The 19,946-nt window shown below is 49.9% G+C and overlaps 2 protein-coding genes across 2 annotated transcripts; both read right to left on the reverse strand.

Annotated features, from left to right (window-relative positions):
• Positions 1–779: 779 nt before the first annotated feature.
• LOC102258407 (kinesin-like protein KIF18B) lies at positions 780–19,375 on the reverse strand. Its single transcript, XM_014537757.1, has 11 exons — positions 19,250–19,375; positions 10,598–10,924; positions 9,803–9,960; positions 9,406–9,510; positions 9,109–9,219; positions 8,832–9,029; positions 4,236–4,588; positions 3,307–3,827; positions 2,549–3,071; positions 1,499–1,588; positions 780–1,028 (listed from the first exon to the last, which is right to left on the reverse strand). Exons 2-11 carry the CDS (start codon positions 10,914–10,916, stop codon positions 938–940), a joined length of 2,469 nt encoding a protein of 822 aa, XP_014393243.1. The 5' UTR covers positions 10,917–10,924; positions 19,250–19,375; the 3' UTR covers positions 780–937.
• LOC102258101 (kinesin-like protein KIF18B) lies at positions 5,305–8,003 on the reverse strand. The gene is made up of 5 exons (XM_014537758.1): positions 7,809–8,003; positions 7,533–7,633; positions 6,938–7,124; positions 6,460–6,587; positions 5,305–5,793 (listed from the first exon to the last, which is right to left on the reverse strand). The coding sequence occupies exons 1-5, from the start codon at positions 7,977–7,979 to the stop codon at positions 5,763–5,765; spliced, it is 618 nt and encodes a 205-aa protein (XP_014393244.1). The 5' UTR covers positions 7,980–8,003; the 3' UTR covers positions 5,305–5,762.
• Positions 19,376–19,946: the final 571 nt, after the last annotated feature.

Consider the following 19,946-nt stretch of genomic DNA (forward strand, 5'->3'; position numbering starts at 1 on the left):
TATACAGACACCCAATAGCAGACCAGAGGAGCGCAAGAATCAAGTCAAAGATTCGAAATGCGAAGAAGCGAGAAACACCCAACCGGAAAAGCAAAATGAAAAAAGAATCCGAAAATACGAAGATAGTGTAAGGAGCCTCTGGGACAACTTCAAGCGTACCAACATCAGAATTATAGGGGTACCAGAAGAAGAGAGAGGGCAAGATATTGAAAACCTATTTGAAGAAATAATGACAGAAAACTTCCCCTACCTGGTGAAAGAAATAGACTTCCAAGTCCAGGAAGCGCAGAGAACCCCAAACAAAAGGAATCCAAAGAGGACCACACCAAGACACATCATAATTAAAATGCCAAGAGCAAAAGACAAAGAGAGAATCTTAAAAGCAGCAAGAGAAAAAAAGTCAGTTACCTATAAGGGAGTACCCATACGACTGTCAGCTGATTTCTCAACAGAAACTTTGCAGGCCAGAAGGGAGTGGCAAGAAATATTCAAAGTGATGAATGCCAAGAACCTACAACCAAGATTACTTTATCCAGCAAAGCTATCATTCAGAATTGAAGGTCAGATAAAGAGCTTCACAGATAAGGAAAAGCTAAAGGAGTTCATCACCACCAAACCAGTATTATATGAAATGCTGAAAGGTATCCTTTAAGAAGAGGAAGAAGAAGAAAAAGGTAAAGATACAAATTATGAACAACAAATATGCATCTATCAACAAGTGAATCTAAGAATCAAGTGAATAAATAATCTGATGTACAGAAAGAAAAAAAAAATAAGAGCGTGAGTAGCAGAATGAATGACTAGGAGAGGAGGGTGAGTGAAGGAAGAGGGTGTTGGCGTTAATTGCTCCCAGGTCCTCGGGTCTCTGCCCACCTTGTCACTTCCTACTTCCTGTTTTCATCGGTCACGGTGGCCAAGACCATCCCTGTTCCCAGTGCTAGTCACCTGGGGCAGTGAGGGTCTCCGCTAGCCTCTTCAAGGTGCTGCTGGGGAGGCGGGCGATGCGGCTGCGGCGGGCGATGGAGGAACTGAGGGCAGGAAGGAAGGAGGGAAGCCAGGAAGGTCACAGCTGTGCCCTTGGACTACAGGTGGGGATGGGTGGGTGGACCTGGACCCCAAGCCTTGAGCACCAACAAGTACTTCCAAGGCCAGATCTGAGGGAGTGAGAGGGGTGGGGCGGGGAGCTTTGTGGGGTTTGGGAGGGAAGCAGAGGTGAGGGGCTGAAGAGTCCATTCCCTGGATTAACCAGTGAACACTAACGCCTCTCTCACGAAGAGGGGGCCTGTGGCCTTTAACCAAAGAAGGTAGCTACCCTTCGCCTCTAGTATAACCCTGTAACAGCAAGGCCAAGGGAACCTGTCAGATCCAGACGCTGGCCCTGCTCGCGGGACTCCCGCTACTGGCTCCAAGGTGTCCAGACACGTGGGGGCCTGCAGTTGGCCCGGGCACCCACCGCCCTGGTGAAAGCTTCTCCCCCCCAGCACCTCCCCAGCCTCACCTCACAAGGCGCCTCTTCTTGCGGGCTGAGGTCGCAGGGAAGGAAGAGGCTGGCTTGGGGCCCTTCGTGGTGAACAGGGGCACGGGTCCACTGAGGGAGGGGAAAGATGAAGGGAGGCAGGTCAGGAGGGAAACAGGAAAGGCTGCAGCGCCTCCTTCCTCCAGCCCCAGCTTGGGGGGTGGGGAAGGTGGACAACATGACCTCCGAGGCTTCTTCCTACTAAGGGTGAGTTCTTGTCCTCGCCTCTCTCGGCCTGGGCTGACAGCTGAGTGACAGGCCTGTTCTGGGAGAACATCCAGGTGTCAGTTTCTGGTGCGTCCAGGGAACCGGAGTTCAAACGATTTCACCCTTCCACCTGCCCGCTTGGAGCTTGTTACTGAGAGGTGGTTCGGGCTGCGGGAGAGGTGGGGGTGCGGTGGCAGCCTGCCGCCCTTGGCCTCATACATCCAGGGTGTCTGCCGCTTGTTCTTGCCCTTGGACTGTCCTGAGCTGGTTGCTCTCCCCCTACCCTGACATGTGGTGGAAGGTGCGGGTAAGAGCTTCATCTTCTCTGAAAAACGCTGAATAACGTTTTCTGAGTATACCCTTCTGGTTCCACATGCCAGGCTAGAGGGTAAAATCTGGGGGTGGCAGCGGCAGATAGAAGTATTTCTCAGGGGCACACAGAACTCCAATCGGGGCAAAGGACCCAAGTGATGCAGAGGAACAGAGAGGGCTGGACTGTCCTTGTGAATTCCTGCTCCCTGCTCACCCTCCCCAGGTGGGGGTCCCATTTGTAGCTACTCATGGGGTGCCACAAACCAGCACAGAGCTGGCAGCTTTGAAATAAACAGACAAGGCAGGGCCCTGAGAGTAGCAATGCCTCCCTGAAACTGTATGCTCTGCCCTGCTGGGCCCAGGGAGTGACCTGATCAGACCAAAGGGAAAGAGACAGCAAACGTCTAGGCTCCAAGAGCTGGGCTGTTTCACTCCTCCAGGCAGCACCACCGTCCCTCGCTGACCCCTGGCTCCCTGCTGGGAGGGCTGGGAGGACCAGGAGGGGAGACTCACCTGGGGATGAAGGGCTGATCCAGCCTGTTCTGGGGCACATTTTCCCAGCCAGCGCATTCATGGAAACCCAGCTTTGAGGGGGACTCCTCGGAGGGATCAAAGGTAATGTTGAGGTTCTGAGTGGGCAGGGCCACCGGGGTGGAGCAGTTCTGCAGGGCAGAAGGGCCCAGAGGCACTCGGCTTTTGATGACTGTGGCTGGGCAGAAGCGAGGGGAGTGGCAGGGGGAGGCGACCCTTCCCTTTTTGGGGGTGGTGGGTCCGAGTGAAGGCTGAGTCTCAGGCAGGGACCCCCTTCGCAGGCAGGGCAGGAAGGACTGGTGCTGGCGCTTGGTCCCCAGCCTTGGGGCCTGGTGACTGTCTTGCTCTGAGGGGCTCAGTTTCCTTCTTCTCTTCTTCTCCACGGACTGCAGAGCTGCCTGGGCAGAGGTGCTGTCAGGCCCAGGTGGGGCCTCCAGACCATGCATGAGGCCACTCAGTTGCCTTGCCATGGTCCGGGTCACAGGGCCAGAGTATCCTGGAGGCTCTGGGTATAGAGAAGGAGGGTGTTGAGAGATCAGACTGAGCAGAAGAAAGGAAAGTTCCTAGAATTTGGGGAGAGAGACATGGGAGATATGCAGGAGTCCCTAACTCCTCAGTTCTGTCAGGACTCCTGGGGCCTCTCTGCACAACCTATGATCCCAGAGGTCCTATCCCAGCACCTGAAGCCCCAGCTACCCCTCGGCACCAATAGGCAGAGGCAGAGCAGGGGCGAGACTCACTTGGCTCTGAACACAGCTCCTGAGCCAGAGGTGCCTCCCTGGCTGGGCCAGGAGTCCTGGAGGCCTCTGTTCCAGGCCCAGGTTTTTCCTCTCGCACCAGCTGCTGCAGGGTCTGGGTCTCTGCGATCATGTCAGGGGTCAGGAGGTTGGCTGCTTGGAGCAGGGCGTACTGCCGCTGGGCCAGGCACAGCACCTTCAGTGCCAACTGCTTAGAACGGTCCCTTTCCAGGTTCTGTGGTGAGAGGTGGCCCACAACTTGCTTGGCCTCCAGGGTCAGGCCAGGGGACTCCAGCCATGACTGTCGGAGGCTCTGTTCTGACACCCGGATCAGGACCTCCTTGGCCGGGTCTTTGTCTTTGTTCTCCGAGGGCTGCTCCTGGTCTGAAGAATTCCCTTCCCTGACCCTCTCCACCCGGACCTTTGCCCCCAGGCTTTCCTCTTGAAGGACTGCAGACCCTGGGTGGAGCTCTGGGGTGCGGGGCTGGCTGGGAAGATGAGATGGTGGGGAGGAGCTGGAAAGGCTAAGGGGGAAATGAGAGGTTTAGGGGCGGGAAGTAGGGGCAGGTGGGGAAAGCAGGGAGGGGGCAGGCGGTACAGAGCCCGGAAGGATGGATGCTTGGGTAACAAGTGAGCAGTAGCTGAGGGGGGGAGAAGGAGCCAGAAATTTTCTGGTTTAGGAAACAATGACACGAACCTCTTAGCTGTACCTTCTTTTGAATAGTAGATGTTGCCTATACAGGCTGGGGGTATCGTTTACTCATTTGACACAGAGCATTCTAGGTGCCAATCAGTGTGCTGGGCACTGGGTGGGAACCCCTAGCTCCAGGTGCCAGAACAGAAGCAAGGCGTCCTTGCCCTCCAGAAGCCGGAGAAGGGGGTCTTTCCCTGCCGAACTGAAGGATGAGGCAGGTATGGGCCACAGAACTTACGGTGGTTGTGGAGTGCCTGATTTGGGGGGCTGTGGGAGGTCCTGTTGTGGGGCCTGGGCTCCCGCCTCATACATTCGAAGCTTCTCCCTCAGACTGGCCACCTCAGCCTGGAGCTGCTGGCAGATAGTGGCGTACTGGCTGATGTGACAGTCCAGGCTGACCACATTGCTTTTCAGCGAAAGTTTGATCTCCTTGGCCCGGTCGGCGTACTTGAGGGTGTTGTACGTGTCCTCATACGTCAGGCTAGATGGGCTGATGGCAGCAATCATCACTGTGCGGCAGTTGCCTCCAATGGAGTCCTTGAGCAGGCGGGTCAGCTTGCTGTCCCGGTAGGGCACATGAGACTTTCGACTCTTTGCATCGGCCAGGGCATTGAGGACATTGATGAGGGCCAGCAGGGAGCGGTTGATGTTGGCACCTTCCCGCAGCCGCTCCCCCTTCGCGTGGGTAAAAAGGACACAGTGGAAACTCATTCCATATCCGCCTGAGCCACACATAGAAAGACTGGACTACTAAGGAAAGTGGGTGTTTGGGAGAAATGTACTGGATAGATGTCAGATGAGCAGGTCTGGCCCCATCCCTCTTGCTGTAGTTGTGTGGCCCCGGGCAAGCGCCGCAGTACCCCATCTGACAAATGGACACTTGGTCTATGTCAGGCGTTTTCCAATTAGATTGGAAGAAGCCCATCTGAGGACATTTTAAATGGAGCAACTCTGCCTTATCTGTTCTCCGTATTAGACTTCAGTGTAAGATTTCATTTGAAGGACTTGGCAGCAATAAAAATTCTGAAAACCACTGAACTGGAAAATCTAAGATTGACTCCGTACCCTGGTGGTCTCAGAGCCTCAAGTCTAAAGACAAAGAGAAATTATTTTCGACGATCTGATTGTGACGGTCTTTCCAAGTATGGATGCGATCAAGAATGTTCTGCAACCCCTAACACTTGGGGTCTTCTGTCAGATTTTATTAGCACTTCAGCACAAAGAAGCAGGGAGAATAATCAGGACTGTGATCCCCAAATCACAGCCACGACCGAAGCAACCTGTCAGAAGCCACAAGACCAGAAGCACGGCAGGAGTGAGAACCCTGGTGTCCGGGCTCCTCGCAATGGGGGTCACCAGGCAGAGAGACCCTGAGTGATAAGTGGGAGCCGGTGGCTGTTCCCTGGGCTCCAGGGGACATCGCGCCAGTGCGTCCCTGCCACTGCTGGGCCCCAGGGAGTCAGCAGCAGGAGACAGATAATAAGCTGCTGATTATTCAGGCTGCAGCATTTTTGCTGAGTTGGAAACAGACACTCCCCAACAAGAAATAAAATTAAACAGGCCCTTCTGTCTGAGAGCTTTAAATACATTGCCTAGCATGAAGCATGCTGGGGAGGGCGGAGTGGGGTTGGCAGCAGCAGAGCTAAGTGGCAGGGAATTTATGTTCTGGGGGGCCAAGGGAAAAAAATATTCGCAGCACCTCTCTATTAAGCACAGAAATAATGGTCCGAAATCTCTCTCTCTGGCTTTGGGTGGTGGTTTGTATTTACTTCTGAGAAGAAGCGGCTACAGCCAGTCTGTGGATGAGGAGACATGGTAAACACCTGACTCAGGAAGGCTGCCCCTCCCTCAGCCTGCCACCTGACTTCTCTTGGCAGCCCCCTCCCTGCTGAGCACAGGCAGGCAGCTTGGCCCTCAGACTGGAAAGCAAAGCACTAACCCAGGGGCCCTGCCCTAATGGGGTGCTTGCCAGCCATCCCGATGGAATTTGGTGTTTTGCTTCCCTTTTGTTGGGCTGCCAGCTATGTGGAGGTGTAAGCAGAGAGAGGATAAGTAAATACAGTAGATGATAATATCAAGTTGTTAAAAGCAGATAATGGCCAGCCGGCAGGCTTGGCTCAGTGGTTGAGCATCGACCTAGGAACCAGGAGGTCACGGTTCCATTCCCGGTCAAGGCACATGCCTGGGTTGCAGGCTCAATCCCCAGTGTGGGGCGTGCAGCAGGAGGCCAATCAATGATTCTCTCTCATCATCTCTCTCTCTCTCTCTCCCCCTTCCTCTCTGAAATCAATAAAAATTTATTAAATTTTTTAAAATGCAGATAATGGACAATGCTGAAAAAATTTGACTCTTAACTAGAGCAGAACCAGAGCTTTTGTGACTTAGCACCAACTCCCACCCCAGGAGGCTGGAGCCCATCTTCTCCCTCCTTGGACCCCAGAGAAGAGTAAGAGGATACCTACTGCTTATAACGGTCCCTTTCCAGGTTCTGTGGTGAGAGGTGGCCCACGACTTGCTTGGCCTCCAGGGTCAGGCCAGGGGACTCCAGCCGTGACCGTCGGAGGCTCTGTTCTGACACCCGGATTGGAACCTGAAGAGGAAGGAAGTCATGGGTAGAGGGCCCGTGATGACCGCCCTCCCTATGTACGCAGCTTCTAAAACCTTTCCCCCTCCAAGAGTGGGATGACGGCTCCTGGAATGTCCAGGTCCCTGTCTGGCTTTTCTTCCTCCCAGTCTCCATCCTCCCTGCCTGCTCTCCTGATGGTAGCACACCCTCCTCACTTCCAGACACACAGGATCCGACAGAACAGCTCTCCTCAGACAGGACCTGAAAGCCTCCAATGACTAAGATGTGACCTCCAGGTAGAGAACCTGGGCCTGAAGGGACTCCGTGAGTCGGAGAGGGATTTCCTCGAATATTCCACCAGCTCTAAGTCCTACCTCCTTGGCCAGGTCTTTGTCTTTGTCCTCCAAGGGCTGCTCCTGGTCTGAAGAATTCCCTTCCCTGACCCTCTCCACCTGGACCTCTGTCCCCAGGCTTTCCTCTTGAAGGACTGCAGACCCTGGGTGGAGCTCTGGGGTGCGGGGCTGGCTGGGAAGATGAGATGGTGGGGAGGAGCTGGAAAGGCTAAGGGGGAAATGAGAGGTTTAGGGGCGGGAAGTAGGGGCAGGTGGGGAAAGCAGGGAGGGGGCAGGCGGTACAGAGCCCGGAAGGATGGATGCTTGGGTAACAAGTGAGCAGTAGCTGAGGGGGGGAGAAGGAGCCAGAAATTTTCTGGTTTAGGAAACAATGACACGAACCTCTTAGCTGTACCTTCTTTTGAATAGTAGATGTTGCCTATACAGGCTGGGGGTATCGTTTACTCATTTGACACAGAGCATTCTAGGTGCCAATCAGTGTGCTGGGCACTGGGTGGGAACCCCTAGCTCCAGGTGCCAGAACAGAAGCAAGGCGTCCTTGCCCTCCAGAAGCCGGAGAAGGGGGTCTTTCCCTGCCGAACTGAAGGATGAGGCAGGTATGGGCCACAGAACTTACGGTGGTTGTGGAGTGCCCGATTTGGGGGGCTGTGGGAGGTCCTGTTGTGGGGCCTGGGCTCCTGCCTCATACATTCGAAGCTTCTCCCTCAGACTGGCCACCTGGAACCCAAACAGCCAGTTCCTCAGAATCCCAAGTGAGCAAAGGAGGTAGGGGCTGCCCCCTCCCCCTGGCATAGAGTCCTGGCCACACCCCGATGCTCCCGTCTCTCGTTCTCCTGCCCCCCACCCCACTGCGCCCTGCCTCCCAGCCATGCTCCCCAGGCGGGCTCCTCACCTCAGCCTGCAGCTGCTGGCAGATAGTGGCGTACTGGCTGATGTGACAGTCCAGGCTGACCACATTGCTTTTCAGCTGAGACAGGGACACAGGGAGAGATGTTTGTTCATTCAAAGTAGCTTTCAGCCACCACTGCAAAAGGCCAGGCATTGTGCCAGGCACCTCACTCATATTCCCGTGACTCACTCACAACTAGGGAAACAGACTTGGGAAAGTCAGCGGCTTGCCTGACACCACAGCAGGGGGCAGAGGTTGCCCTTGAACCCAAGACACCTGACCGCCTGACTAACGCACTCACCAGGCAGCCCCGGGAGAGCTAGAGCTCCTGGAGGCGGCAGGGGAAACCAGCGCCACTCTGCCCTTATCTGTGTTACGTGTTGGTGTTTATGTTGTTTTGCTGCTAAAAGCGAGTCTGAAAAAGATCACTGGCCAACACTCAGCCACGCCTTGCTGTTGCCTCCCTCTTGAGACGATTCTGCCTCCGTTGTCCAATGCCGTATTTTACTCTCTTTTCAAGTCTTGGAGACCGTCCTGCCTCTCCCCCACCTGAGGTCTTCCCAAGGGCAGGGACTGGGTCACTTCTACCACAGTTTCCCTGAAGATAGAGGCTCGGGAAGGACTTCCTTCTGCCTGTGGGTCCCTCCCCTTCCTCCTCCCAGCCTGGGGACTCCCCCAGGTCAGGCTGCACGCACCGAAAGTTTGATCTCCTTGGCCCGGTCGGCGTACTTGAGGGTGTTGTACGTGTCCTCATACGTCAGGCTAGAGGGGCTGATGGCAGCAATCATCACTGTGCGGCAGTTGCCCCCAATGGAGTCCTTGAGCAGGCGGGTCAGCTTGCTGTCCCGGTAGGGCACATGGGACTTGCGACCCTGGGGGCATCGAGTGGACCTGGCGTGAGGTGGCTGGACTAGGCAGACCCAGGCTGGGACCTGGCTGCCTCTGGCCCAGGGCTGAAGGGAGGAACCCTGGGCTTTGGGCATCAGGGGCTGTCCTGTGGGGAACCCTGGGTCCCTGCAGCCTTACCTTTGCATCGGCCAGGGCATTGAGGACATTGATGAGGGCCAGCAGGGAGCGGTTGATGTTGGCACCTTCCCGCAGCCGCTCCCCCTTCGCGTGGGTGCTGGACGCCCGCTCGGAGCCAGCCAGGTCAATCAGGCTCATCTTGGCCACCTGAAGGGCCTGGGTCAGACCTGGAACGCGGTCCTGCTGCTTCACGAAGATCTGGGGGCAGGGGGCAGGGGTGAGGGGGTGCTGGGCATCAGGAGCCCGTCTTCAGGCTCCGACCCATGACCCCTCTCACCTGGAAGATGGCATGGGAGCGGGAGGAAGTAGCATTGGCGTCAGTGGGGTGCTGCGTGCGGTTACGGTTCCCCCTGGTCAGCATCTCCAGCAGCTGCTCAGCTGAGGTTGGCTACAGAGGAGATGACCAGGAAGGGAGCTGTTGTTTCCCCGACCAGGACTTCCCCCAGTAGGAGGGCTGATCTTCAGAACCCAAGTCACCAGCACCGCATGGGATACAGGGCAGAGCCAACTGCCTGGTGAGGGGACTTCGCAGGACCAACGGGACTGCTCATGCCACCCGAGCCCAATGTCACACCTGGTGGAAGGAAAGTCCTTGTACCACCACCCCCTTGTCGGGATCCTCACGGATGGCAAGGGGTCCCTTGGGCTCCAGAAGGTCGTGGATCTGCTCATTGTACACCTGAGGAGAAAGGAAGCAAGGCAGAGACCTGAGGGACAGGGCCCCTCGGAAACCTGTCCCCTAGGGGCTGGGAGGGCTGAGCTTGTTGTTTTGCGGGATGGCGTTAAGTGACAGAGCAGGTTTAGTTCACACATAGTCTCTCTCTGAGCTGTTTCTGCCCTCTGGGCTCTCACTGGGGCCCCATCTGCCCACTTCCTACCACCCTCTCCCCCACTAGCCACTCCACTCCCTCTTGAGGTGGTTGTGAGAATGAGGGATGGGTCGCCCAGTCCCAGGGAGGGGACAGCCCTACCTCCTGGTAGCTGATGAGCACCTCGAATTGCTTCTCCTCCTGGCGGGCCTCCAGCCGCCTGTACAGTTCCATGGTGGTCAGGTACATGATGCCGGGGTCCCCCTCTCTTCCCAGCATGGTGTGTGTCTTCCCGGCCCCAGTGGCCCCATAGGCAAACACTGCAGGGGAGAGTGGGGAGTAGGGTGGTGACGGGGCCAGACTCACCTTCTCTATGGCTCCCCCTGTGCATTTCCACCCAGCTCACCCTTCCCTCCCCACCCCCTTCCTTTGCCCTCCATCTGCTTCCAATCACTCACATCCGCCATGCTGGCAATGCAGCTTGAGATCCCCACATCTATGTCCTGGCTTCCCTATAGGTCTGCCAATTCTAGGGCAAAGTGGTCTCCATGGTGGGTGCGGCATCTCCCTTCCGCAGGGATGCCCTCTCCTCTGCTGAAGGCCCAGGGCTCTTTCCCTTCCATCACTTACCTCAGTTTATAACCACACACTTGTGAGTGTGATTTTGATTTAGTGTCTTCTCTCCCCTCCCCCCGCGAGACTGTCAATATCAAGAGGACAGGAGCCATGTCTGTCTGATCTGCTACTGCATCCCAGGGCCCAGGAGAGTACCTCACACACAGGAGAAGGATGAATGGGGGACCCACAGAGAAAGCAAGGGCCAGAGCCCTCCTCAACAAGTGCCCAGCTGAGGGGGAGGGGACCCCTGTCAGAAGGCACATAAAACCCTGAGAGGGAAGCAGGGAGGCAAGGCAGCTACCAACCAGGACTCTCCCCGCTCCCTGCCCAGACTCTCACCGGAGCAGTTGTAGCCCTGGAGGAAGCTGTCCAGGATGCTGTGGGTGGTGTGCTGGAAGACATCCTGCTGGGTGGCCGCCTCGCCGAAGACCCGGTCAAAGACGAAGGTCAGGTCTTTGCCCTTCTTCTTGGGGCCGTCATGGACGCTGCCCCATTTCAGGCCAAGGAAGCCCCCATCGGGCTCTTCAGGGTCAAACACCAGCACCCGCTCATCCACCACCTGAATCACAGGCCTCCGCTGGCTCTCTAGCTCCCGTGGGGTGGGGGGTCGGACCCGAACCACAACCTGCACCGCGCTGTCCTCCACTGCCATCACCATGGCAACACCTGGGCAGAGACACAATGGATATGAGGACCAATCCGACCCCCGGCTCCAGAGGAGATGACCAGGAAGGGAGGCTTGCCCGCTCAGTCTGGCATTCAGGGCCTCCCTCCACCCCCACCCCAACAGCTGATCTGTTTTATACCTCAAGAGAGTAAGAATATTGGTGCCAGCACCAATTACTAATAAATATCTCTTTCCCACTTGAAATACCATGTTTGTCATATCCAAATGGCTATCTTTTTCCCAGAGGCCTATTGCTGGGCTTTCTGTAATGTTCCACTGGTCTGTCTGTTCTCGTGCTAACACCACACTGTTTCCATTCTGTTCTTTTACAGTATGCTTTTCATCTAATAAGGCAAGACCACCCTCCCCCTCCACTAGTCTTTCTTTTTCATGATTTTCCTGGCTATATTCAGACATTTATTGTTCTATTTGACTTTAAGAAAATTTTATTAATTCCACCCCCAACCCAGAACACATCCCATTCCTCGCCCCATAACAACAACAAAAAAACCTGATTGGAATTAAAACTGGAATGGTATTACATTTACATATTTATTTTATATTAAACCTTTCCATGCAAACACATGCTATTGCCTTTCTATTTGTTCAGATATTTTTTATGTCCCTCAATAAGATTTTATAGTTTTCTTTCTCTTCAGATAGCTCTATAATTGCCCTTTTAATGCAATTCCCGAGAACTTTATGGACTTAATCACTCTTATGAATGGAACAGCTTCCCCCATTTCTATTTCCAGGTGGTAATTGCTAGTATGGAGAAACACGTCTGATTTTTATACATTTGCCTTATAACTACCACCCTCAAACTCTCTTATTAATTCCAATTGTGTGTGTTTTTAAAAATAGGGTTTATTGGGGTTTTCAGAGTATGCAATTATATATCAGAAAAGAAAATAATTTTTTTACCTTTTTTCTCTCTATTTATACCAAATATTTTATTTCCTGTCTATTGCAATCCCTAGAACTTCCACAACAATGTTGAATAATAATGATGACAATGAGCATCTCTGTCTTGTTTTTTATTTTAAAGGAAATGGCTTTAGTGCTTCACTACTTAGAAATTATTTTTGGATATATAGTCATTATACTAGTAACTTTTTCCTTTTCTTATTTTACTTAGAGTGGTTATTAGAAAGGTCTAAAATTTTACCCAGTGCTTTCAGCATCTCCTAATATGTTTTTTCTCCTTTATTTTGTTGAAGTAGTAAATTATTTGATAGTATTCCTGGTATCAAACCAACCATGCATTCTTAGAAAAAACCCTACCCTGACCATGCTGAAGCTTTAAATTTTTAAATCGTCTAACGTGTCAAATTTTTTTTTATGATTTTGTCATATTTAAGAAGACATTCCTTCCCCAAGGTAATAACCACTTTTATTATATTTCTATCTAATACATTTTACTTTTTAAATTTAGGTATTTATAAAGTTGGATTTATTTTTTTGGGAATGGTGTGAGGTTTCTAGATTTCTTTTCAAATGGTAAGCAATCATCTCAAGATCATTTATTAAAAACTGTATTTTTTTAAATTTTAGAGCAAGAGGGGAAGGGGGAGGGGAGGGAGGGGGAGGGGGAGCGAGAGAGAGAGAGAGACATCAACCTGCCACTCCACTAATTTATACATTCATTGATTGATTCTTGTATGTGCCCTGACCAGAAATTGAACTCGCAACCTTGGTGTATCAGGACAATTCTCTAACCAACTGAGCTACCCTGCCAGGGCTAAATAGTGCATTCTTTCTCTACCAATTTCAAATGCCACGTTTAACATAACTAAATTCTCCTGTAAACGTGAATTTGTGGACTCTCCATCCTGTTCTGCTGATGTGTCTATTCCTTTCCCAATAACTCACTGTTGTAATTATTGTGGTTCTATAATATCTCACCTCATTGTTCTTTTTCTTGGCTATTCTTAAGCATCTTGTCTGCCATATAATTTTAGAATCAGCTTATAGAATTCTAGGAAAAATCCTGCTAAGACTTTAATTGGAGTACTTCGAATTTATAGGTTAATATGAAGAGAATTGGCATCTTCATAATATTAAGTCTTCCCATCTAGGAACATAGTATCTCTTTTCATTATTCACAACTTTATAATCCTCAGTAAAATTTTATCGTTTTCTTCATTTGAGTTTTGTGTATTTCTTGACAGGCTTATTACCAGTTATTGTATAGTCTTTATTATATTGTGAATAGGCTCCTTTAAAAATTGCATTTTCTAATTCATTTTGCCAGAATATAGGAAAGCAACCAATTTCTGTATGCAGATCCTGTATCTGGCCACGTTACTGAACTCCCTTATTAGTTCTAATAGACTGTCATTGATTCTCTTAGGTTTTTCAATTAAATGATGGTACAGTTTGCAAATAATGACAGTGATTTTCTATTTTTAGCTCTTCTATCTTTAGTTCCCCACCCTTCACTGTCCATTAGGAATGGGTGTTAAATTTTATCAGATGCTTTTTTGGCACTAGCTGAGATGATCACAGTGTTTCTCCTTTAATTTGTTAATGTAGAGGGTGACATGAACAGATTTCCTAATGTTGACCTGGCAATAATTCCTAACACTTATTTGCTTATTCCCTCGCGTATTCCCCTCAGACCTCTCTCCTTGTTTTTCTCATTTCTCCTTCAAGCCAGCCTACCAAGGGTAGAGATGGAATTTTTGGAATGCAGGAGTCCTGGAAAAGTTCAACCCAGCTCTAGGGAATGTTAACAGGAGTAAGAGGCTGTTCCTGGGGATATGAACAGATGAGTGCTTTTCCAGGTTCCGCTGACAGGACCAAGGTCATTCAGGAAAGAAAACTGGAATTTCTACCTAATACTAAAGCGGAGAACTCATGTTTGGTTTTTTTTGGTGTTTTTTGCGGGTGAGGGCGGTGGTGGGGTGGGGGGAGAATGAGGCAGAATTGAGCTGATTTGAAACTCCTGTCCCCACCTCCAAACTTCTTAATTTGTCCCTATACAAAACAAAGATATCAACCAATAAAAATCTATATGTATATTTTTTCATATACATATATGAAGGGAGAAGAAGATAGAAACATCAATGATGAGAATCATTGATGGCTGCCTCCTGCACACCCGCTACTGGGGATTGAGCCTGCAACCCCAGCATGTGCCCTGACCAGGAATTGGACCGTAACCTCCTGGGTTTATGGGTCAACGCTCAACCACTGATCCACACTGGCCTGGCCAATAATAATCTTTTTACATGTGCATAATTTTTTTTTCTTGTTCCAGCAATTGGACTGCAACTGCCTACCCACTAGATGAGGGACTGTTTAAGCACCTTATGAGTAGAATCTCCTTTCATCTCCATCACAATCCCACAAACAGATACTATTCTTAAACCCATTTTTCAATGAGCAAATTGAGACTGAGAGGGTTAAGCAACTTGCCCAGGATCCCAATGCTAGTGATGAAGCCTGGTTCCAACCCAGGCAGTCTTGACTGCAGAGTGTGCATACAGCCTTATAATGAAGGCTATTATATATTATGCTTTCATGATCACATTGTTGGAATAGTCCCTTATGTTTTTTAATAATTATAATCGCTTTTATGTAACTACCATAACGTATTATGCAAACACTTTCAGCTATATGGACTGTACCTAATTTTCAACACTCAGAGAGAATTCCTGTCTCCCACCCTCGCATTCCCCTCCCCACAATCACCCTTGGCCCAGGGAAGAGAAGGCAGAGGCTGCTTGGCCCCACAGCCTGGGTCTACACTGGCTGCCTTAATGGCAGTCCCAGCTCCCCACAGGGAGGGTTTCAGCTGAGGAGCAGCGACAGAGCAGCCTAACATTCTAAGCAGGAAATTAAAAAGGGCACTGGCAGCGGAGTGCGTGTAACCTTTACAGTTCTCTCCTCTCCGCTTCCTGAGGGCCAGCGAGGCAGACTGTTTGCCTAATGAGATGTTTTCCTCCTCTCTGAAACCGCGCTAGGGGCATGGGGTGGGGGTGGGGGGTGACACCTGGCACGGCTGCGGCTAGGACACCGGGGTCCTGGTCCTCTGCTGGGCATCGGACTGGTGGGAGGTCTGTCCACCAGCCACACCGCATCCGTGCTTCCCCCGTTTGAGAGCCAGAGAGAACAGCTACAGATCTGCTCCCGCCCCGGGGGGATGGGGAGATTAATGAGAGAACGTTTGTCAAGTTTGCTTTGATCCTCAGTTGGAAAGAGCATTTCAGCCCAAAGTACGAGGGAGATGATTCTTTAATAAGATCTTCAGGGTTCTGAGCCAGCCACAGTCACGTCCTGTTTCTAACCCAGGGCAGCTCATTAAAACCCAGAGGCTAGTTCACTGCCGAGCTGGGAATGGGAAGCCAAGATTCAGTTGTTTTCAGGATAGCTTCCTCTGCCCCCCTCAAAGGGACAGGCGGAACAAGACCAAACTCCTCAGAAGCCGCGAGAGAAGAATTTCTGAGGACTGGAGGGGATCCGCCTGCAGACATCGAGAGCTGGGAAGGCAGGCGTGCCTAGCCCTTGGATATTCTGTTTTTAAAGGGATTGCTCTAGTCCCCTTCATTGCTCCTTCACAACTCGCACACACTGTGTTTCTTGTCCTTACGCTCCAAAAGAGCAGAACCCTCTTCTGATACAATCTGTGCACCCTAGATGCCTAGGCACCGGATCCAGCATGCAGTGAAGGCTCTATCATACTTATCCTATGGGTGAATAAAGGCCAGAGAAGGGCACAATCTGAATCCAAAAGTCTGAAAGTAATTACTATGATAGCTAACATTTATTGAGTGCCTACTATGTATCCAGCCCTGTGCTAAATGCCTTACAAAGGGCGTCATTTAACTTGCACAACATTCTCATTCTGTAGTTAGATCCATAGGCTCAGTAAGGAATTTGTCACATGGATGATAAGTAGCAAGGTCAGAACTTGACCTTGTCCAGACTGTCAGCAGAGGCAATCAATACTCTTTGTACCAGACCATTCTGCCCTGTAGCTGTGCTTTTGTGGCTTCTGCCTCCCCTCACCCTAGTACCTACAGGGCAACATCCAAAGACCACTGGTTCTTTCTATGGTTGATTGCGAAGAGAAGAGCTGTGTTCTCTTGTGTGTGTGTGTGTGTGTGCGTGTGTTTAATAAGCAATCATAAGATGTAGCTGATGACAATTTTGCTTGTTCCTAATTTTATTTTTATTTATTTCTCTTGTCTTATAGTTATGGCTAGCTAGGATCTCTGGTACACTATTGAATAGAGGCAGCAAGAGTGAACAATCTTGCCTTTTTGCTGATTTTATAAGGAATGCTCCTATTATTTCACTTGGTGTTGGTTTAAGAAAATTCACCTCTATTTCTAGTTTACCAAATTACCAAAAAAAAAAAATCATGGATGGGTGTTGAATTTTATTGAATTCTATTTCTGTGCCTAATAGAATATGTTTTCTCCTTTAATCTATAGTTATGTAAATTGTATTGGTAGATTTTCTAATGTTAAACCATTCTCATATTCCTGGGATAAACCCAGTTTGGTCATAATGTATTTTTTAATACACATTGCTGATTTCTGATTGTTAATATTTAATATTTTTTTACAACTATATTTATAAAAGAGATTGGCTTATCATTTTTTTGGTCTTATTTTTAGTATCACAAAATAGACTGGAAATGTTTTCTTGGTTTTTATTTTTTGGGGGGGGTAGTTTATATAAGATTAGAATAATTTCTTCTAATTGCTTATAAATTTCTGGTTGAGTTTGGTAGGTTGCTTTTTTATTTGTTTGTTTTCTGTTAATTCTAACCCAAGGATACTTTTTTTCATTGATTTTTAGAGAGCGTGGGAGGGGGAGAAGGGGAGAGAGAAAGAAGAGAAACATAGATGTGAGAGAGACACATCATTTGGTTGCCTCCCACATAAACCCCGACTGGGGTAGGGAATTGAACCTACAACCCAGATACGTGCCCTTGACCGGAATCAAACCCAAGACCCTCCAGTGCATAGGCCAATGCTCTAACCACTGAGCAAACAGGCCAGGTGGTAGGGTTTGTTGTTGTTGATTTCAGAGAGGAAGGGAGAGGGAGAAAGAGATAGAAACATCAATTATTAGAGAGAGTCATCAGAAACATCAATTATTAGAGAGAGTCATCGATCAGCTGCCTCTCGCACACCCCATACTGGGGATCTAGCCCACAACCTGGGTATTTGCCCTGACCAGGAATCAAACTGTGATCTTTTTTTTTTTTTTTAATATATTTTATTGATTTTTTACAGAGAGGAAGGGAGAGGGATAGAGAGTTAGAAACATCGATGAGAGAGAAACATCGATCAGCTGCCTCCTGCACACCTCCCACTGGGGATGTGCCCGCAACCAAGGTACATGCCCTTGACCGGAATAGAACCTGGGACCCTTGAGTCCGCAGGCTGAGGCTCTAGCCACTGAGCCAAACCGGTTAGGGCAAACTGTGATCTTTTGGTTCGTAGGTCGACGCTCAACCACTGAACCATGTGGGCCTGGCTGTTGTCTTTGATGGATGTATCAGGACATTTTAAACTAATTTAATTTCCTCAATGGCCCTAAGTTTGTTCAACATTTTCAGAGCTGCTTAAATCAATTTTGGTAAATTGTGTTTTTTTTCCTAGAAAACTGTCCAAAAGCATTGTTAAAAAGGGTGTTCCATTAAAGTTGTTCTCTCTCTTTTAATTTCTCAGTAACTGAAGTTATGTCTCTATTTTCATGCTTAAGAACGTTTTTCTATGATTCTTTATTGCTAGAGGTTTGGCTTTTTTTATTAGTCTTTTTAAAGATGCAGATTTTGGCTAAGTTAAACCTCTCTATTATGTAATAAAATTCTACTTCATTATTTTCTGCTCTTAACTCCTTTTTATTTCCTACACATTTATTCTATTGTTCTATCTTATTAAAGTTGTGTATTTGCCTCACTAACTTTCAGCTTTAAAAAAAAAAGTTGAAATGTAAACACTTAAGACTATAAATTACCTTAGAAATATTGCTTTAACTGTATCCCACACGTTTTGTAAATAGTATTTTCACTGTTCCATACTAATTATCTTTTAATTACAATTATGATATCCCATTTAACTGAGTTAAGTGAGTTTTTAAAAAAGATCTAAAATATGGGTTTGTTTTAATTTCTCTTTCTTTTGTCCTTTTAACTAACTGCTTGTGGAAAGAGAATACGACTTGAACTCTGATAATTGTTTAAACTTGTTTTGTGGCCAGATAGAGGCAATTTTTATGAATACCCTAAATATGCCACTTGTATACTCCTTTTGAAAAAAGTATAAATGGAGCTGGGTTGGATAATATAAAGACCAACAAATTGAGGTACCTTAATTCAACAATGAAATAGGTAGAGAAGGACTGGACACATTGGTAGTTGAAACATGGGATGTGGTGAGGCCGAGAAAATAGAATTGGAAAAGATTGGAGAAAACAGTGTAACACTGAGAAGAAGCTCATTCAGAAAAATGTAGACTTTCTCCCCTGAGCTAGGCTCAACTTCTCTGTTTCCCAGTCTGTAAAAAGTAAATAATATTAGTACCTATCCAATAGAGTTGTTGTGAGAATTAACTAAGTTCATTCAAACATGGTAAGTGCTAAAGAATGTTAGCCATTATTAATAGGATTATTATTAGGATTAACATGACAAACAACATTTTCCCATGATGCCAAAAGTACCGTCTTCAGTAAAAGCCCCTGTTTCCCGCGGCAGAGACCAGGCTTCATCTTTTCCAAGTTACTTTACCACCTTCAAGAGTCAACGCTAAGGGAAGGCATCCTAGGGGCAGTAGCAGAAAGCATGGCCTAACCATACAGATGTTCTTCCATCCATTCCTTCCTTCAAACTTTACCTCTATAGTAAGTAACTCATTAACTAAGTTCCGGCCGCTGGCAAAGCTCTGCCATCGGTTCTCCCGCAGAGATGTGTGCAGAGGGTGTTAGCTACCCCACACAGATGCGCAGGGGTCCCAGGTCTCCAGATCTAGTGTCCGGGAAGACCCAATTCTCTCACACACGGGCAGGAGGACCTCTCACAGAGCGGCTGTCCAGAGGGCCGGGCTCAGTGCAGATGGGCGGACACATCCAGTTCCCGCACAAATGAGCAGAGGAGTCGCGATCTCCTGCGCAGCTGTGTAAGGAAGCGCCATGCTTCCGGCACCGACCGTGTCCGGTTCCCTGGAGACCATACGGACCCTGCTTGGTCTCCACGTTGCCCCTGGGAATCTCGCTCTAAAGAGGGCGGGCTAGGGCTGCCGCCCTCGGCAGCTGGGGCTGAGCGTCCCAGCCCTGCGCGCAGGAGGCTGCGGGAGGAGAGCGCTTACCTTTCGTCGGTTCCCTGCCGCCGGTGTTGCCGCTCGCTACCGGGTCCCGCGGCCGCAAACCGGAGCCCGGGGCCACCCGACAGTGCGCCCCACAAGCTCCCCTTCCCCCCAAAAAACCACCGCCCGCGCCGCGCTTTCAAATCAGCCGGGTCGGTTCATCCGCGCTTCCCATTGGTCAACGCCCGCGTCGCTGATTGGCTGTTTCCTAAGAAACAAAGGACCGGCGCCGCCAGCAGTGCGCGTGCGCACTTCCCGTAACTGCCGGCCGGCGGGTTCGAGGCAGGCTCCGCGGCTGGACGGATTACACCGACCGGCAGTAACCAGCGGGCGTTTGAGATCCGGGGGTGGAGGGTAGATGGGGGGACGTCTCTGTTGTCCCTGGGACTGGATTCATCACCAGTTGCAGCAACGAGACATCAAACCCGTTTTCAAACCTGCTTTTACTGTGAGCATCCGCTTATCCAAGCCACTGTCCAGGGTTTCTTCCCGCCCCTCGACGACCCCAAGAGTGAATTTCGAGAGGAGCCTTGATGTGGAAAAGTTGGCGGAGGCAGAGAATGACGATTCCACCCGCTTGGCCCTGACAGTGGTAGGAGTGTCGCGGACTGATTGTTGAATGAGGGTTGTCCCCTTAGGGCATCGCTGGGTAGCCCCGTCTCCATCCGCCACAGCCACTTGCTGCTTGGATTCTCGTGGG

The sequence above is a fragment of the Myotis brandtii genome, unplaced genomic scaffold (genome assembly GCF_000412655.1).
Source record: "Myotis brandtii unplaced genomic scaffold, ASM41265v1 scaffold1814, whole genome shotgun sequence".
NCBI classification, from domain to species: domain Eukaryota; kingdom Metazoa; phylum Chordata; class Mammalia; order Chiroptera; family Vespertilionidae; genus Myotis; species Myotis brandtii.

Bases quoted from the DNA above. Each gene is read 5' to 3' on its own strand.
- LOC102258101 (XM_014537758.1), bottom strand. From the start codon at position 7,979: ATGAGTGAGGTGCCTGGCACAATGCCTGGCCTTTTGCAGTGGTGGCTG. The intron at 7,125-7,532 runs GTAAGTTCTGTG...TTTCCCCCTTAG, and splicing joins TCGGGCACTCCACAACCACC to CCTTTCCAGCTCCTCCCCAC. The intron at 5,794-6,459 runs GTAGGTATCCTC...CCTCATCCACAG, and splicing joins GAAAGGGACCGTTATAAGCA to ACTGGCTGTAGCCGCTTCTT.
- LOC102258407 (XM_014537757.1), bottom strand. From the start codon at position 10,916: ATGGTGATGGCAGTGGAGGACAGCGCGGTGCAGGTTGTGGTTCGGGTC. The intron at 9,511-9,802 runs GTAGGGCTGTCC...CTTTCTCCTCAG, and splicing joins TGCTCATCAGCTACCAGGAG to GTGTACAATGAGCAGATCCA. The intron at 1,029-1,498 runs GTGAGGCTGGGG...TCCTGCCCTCAG, and splicing joins AAGAAGAGGCGCCTTGTGAG to TTCCTCCATCGCCCGCCGCA.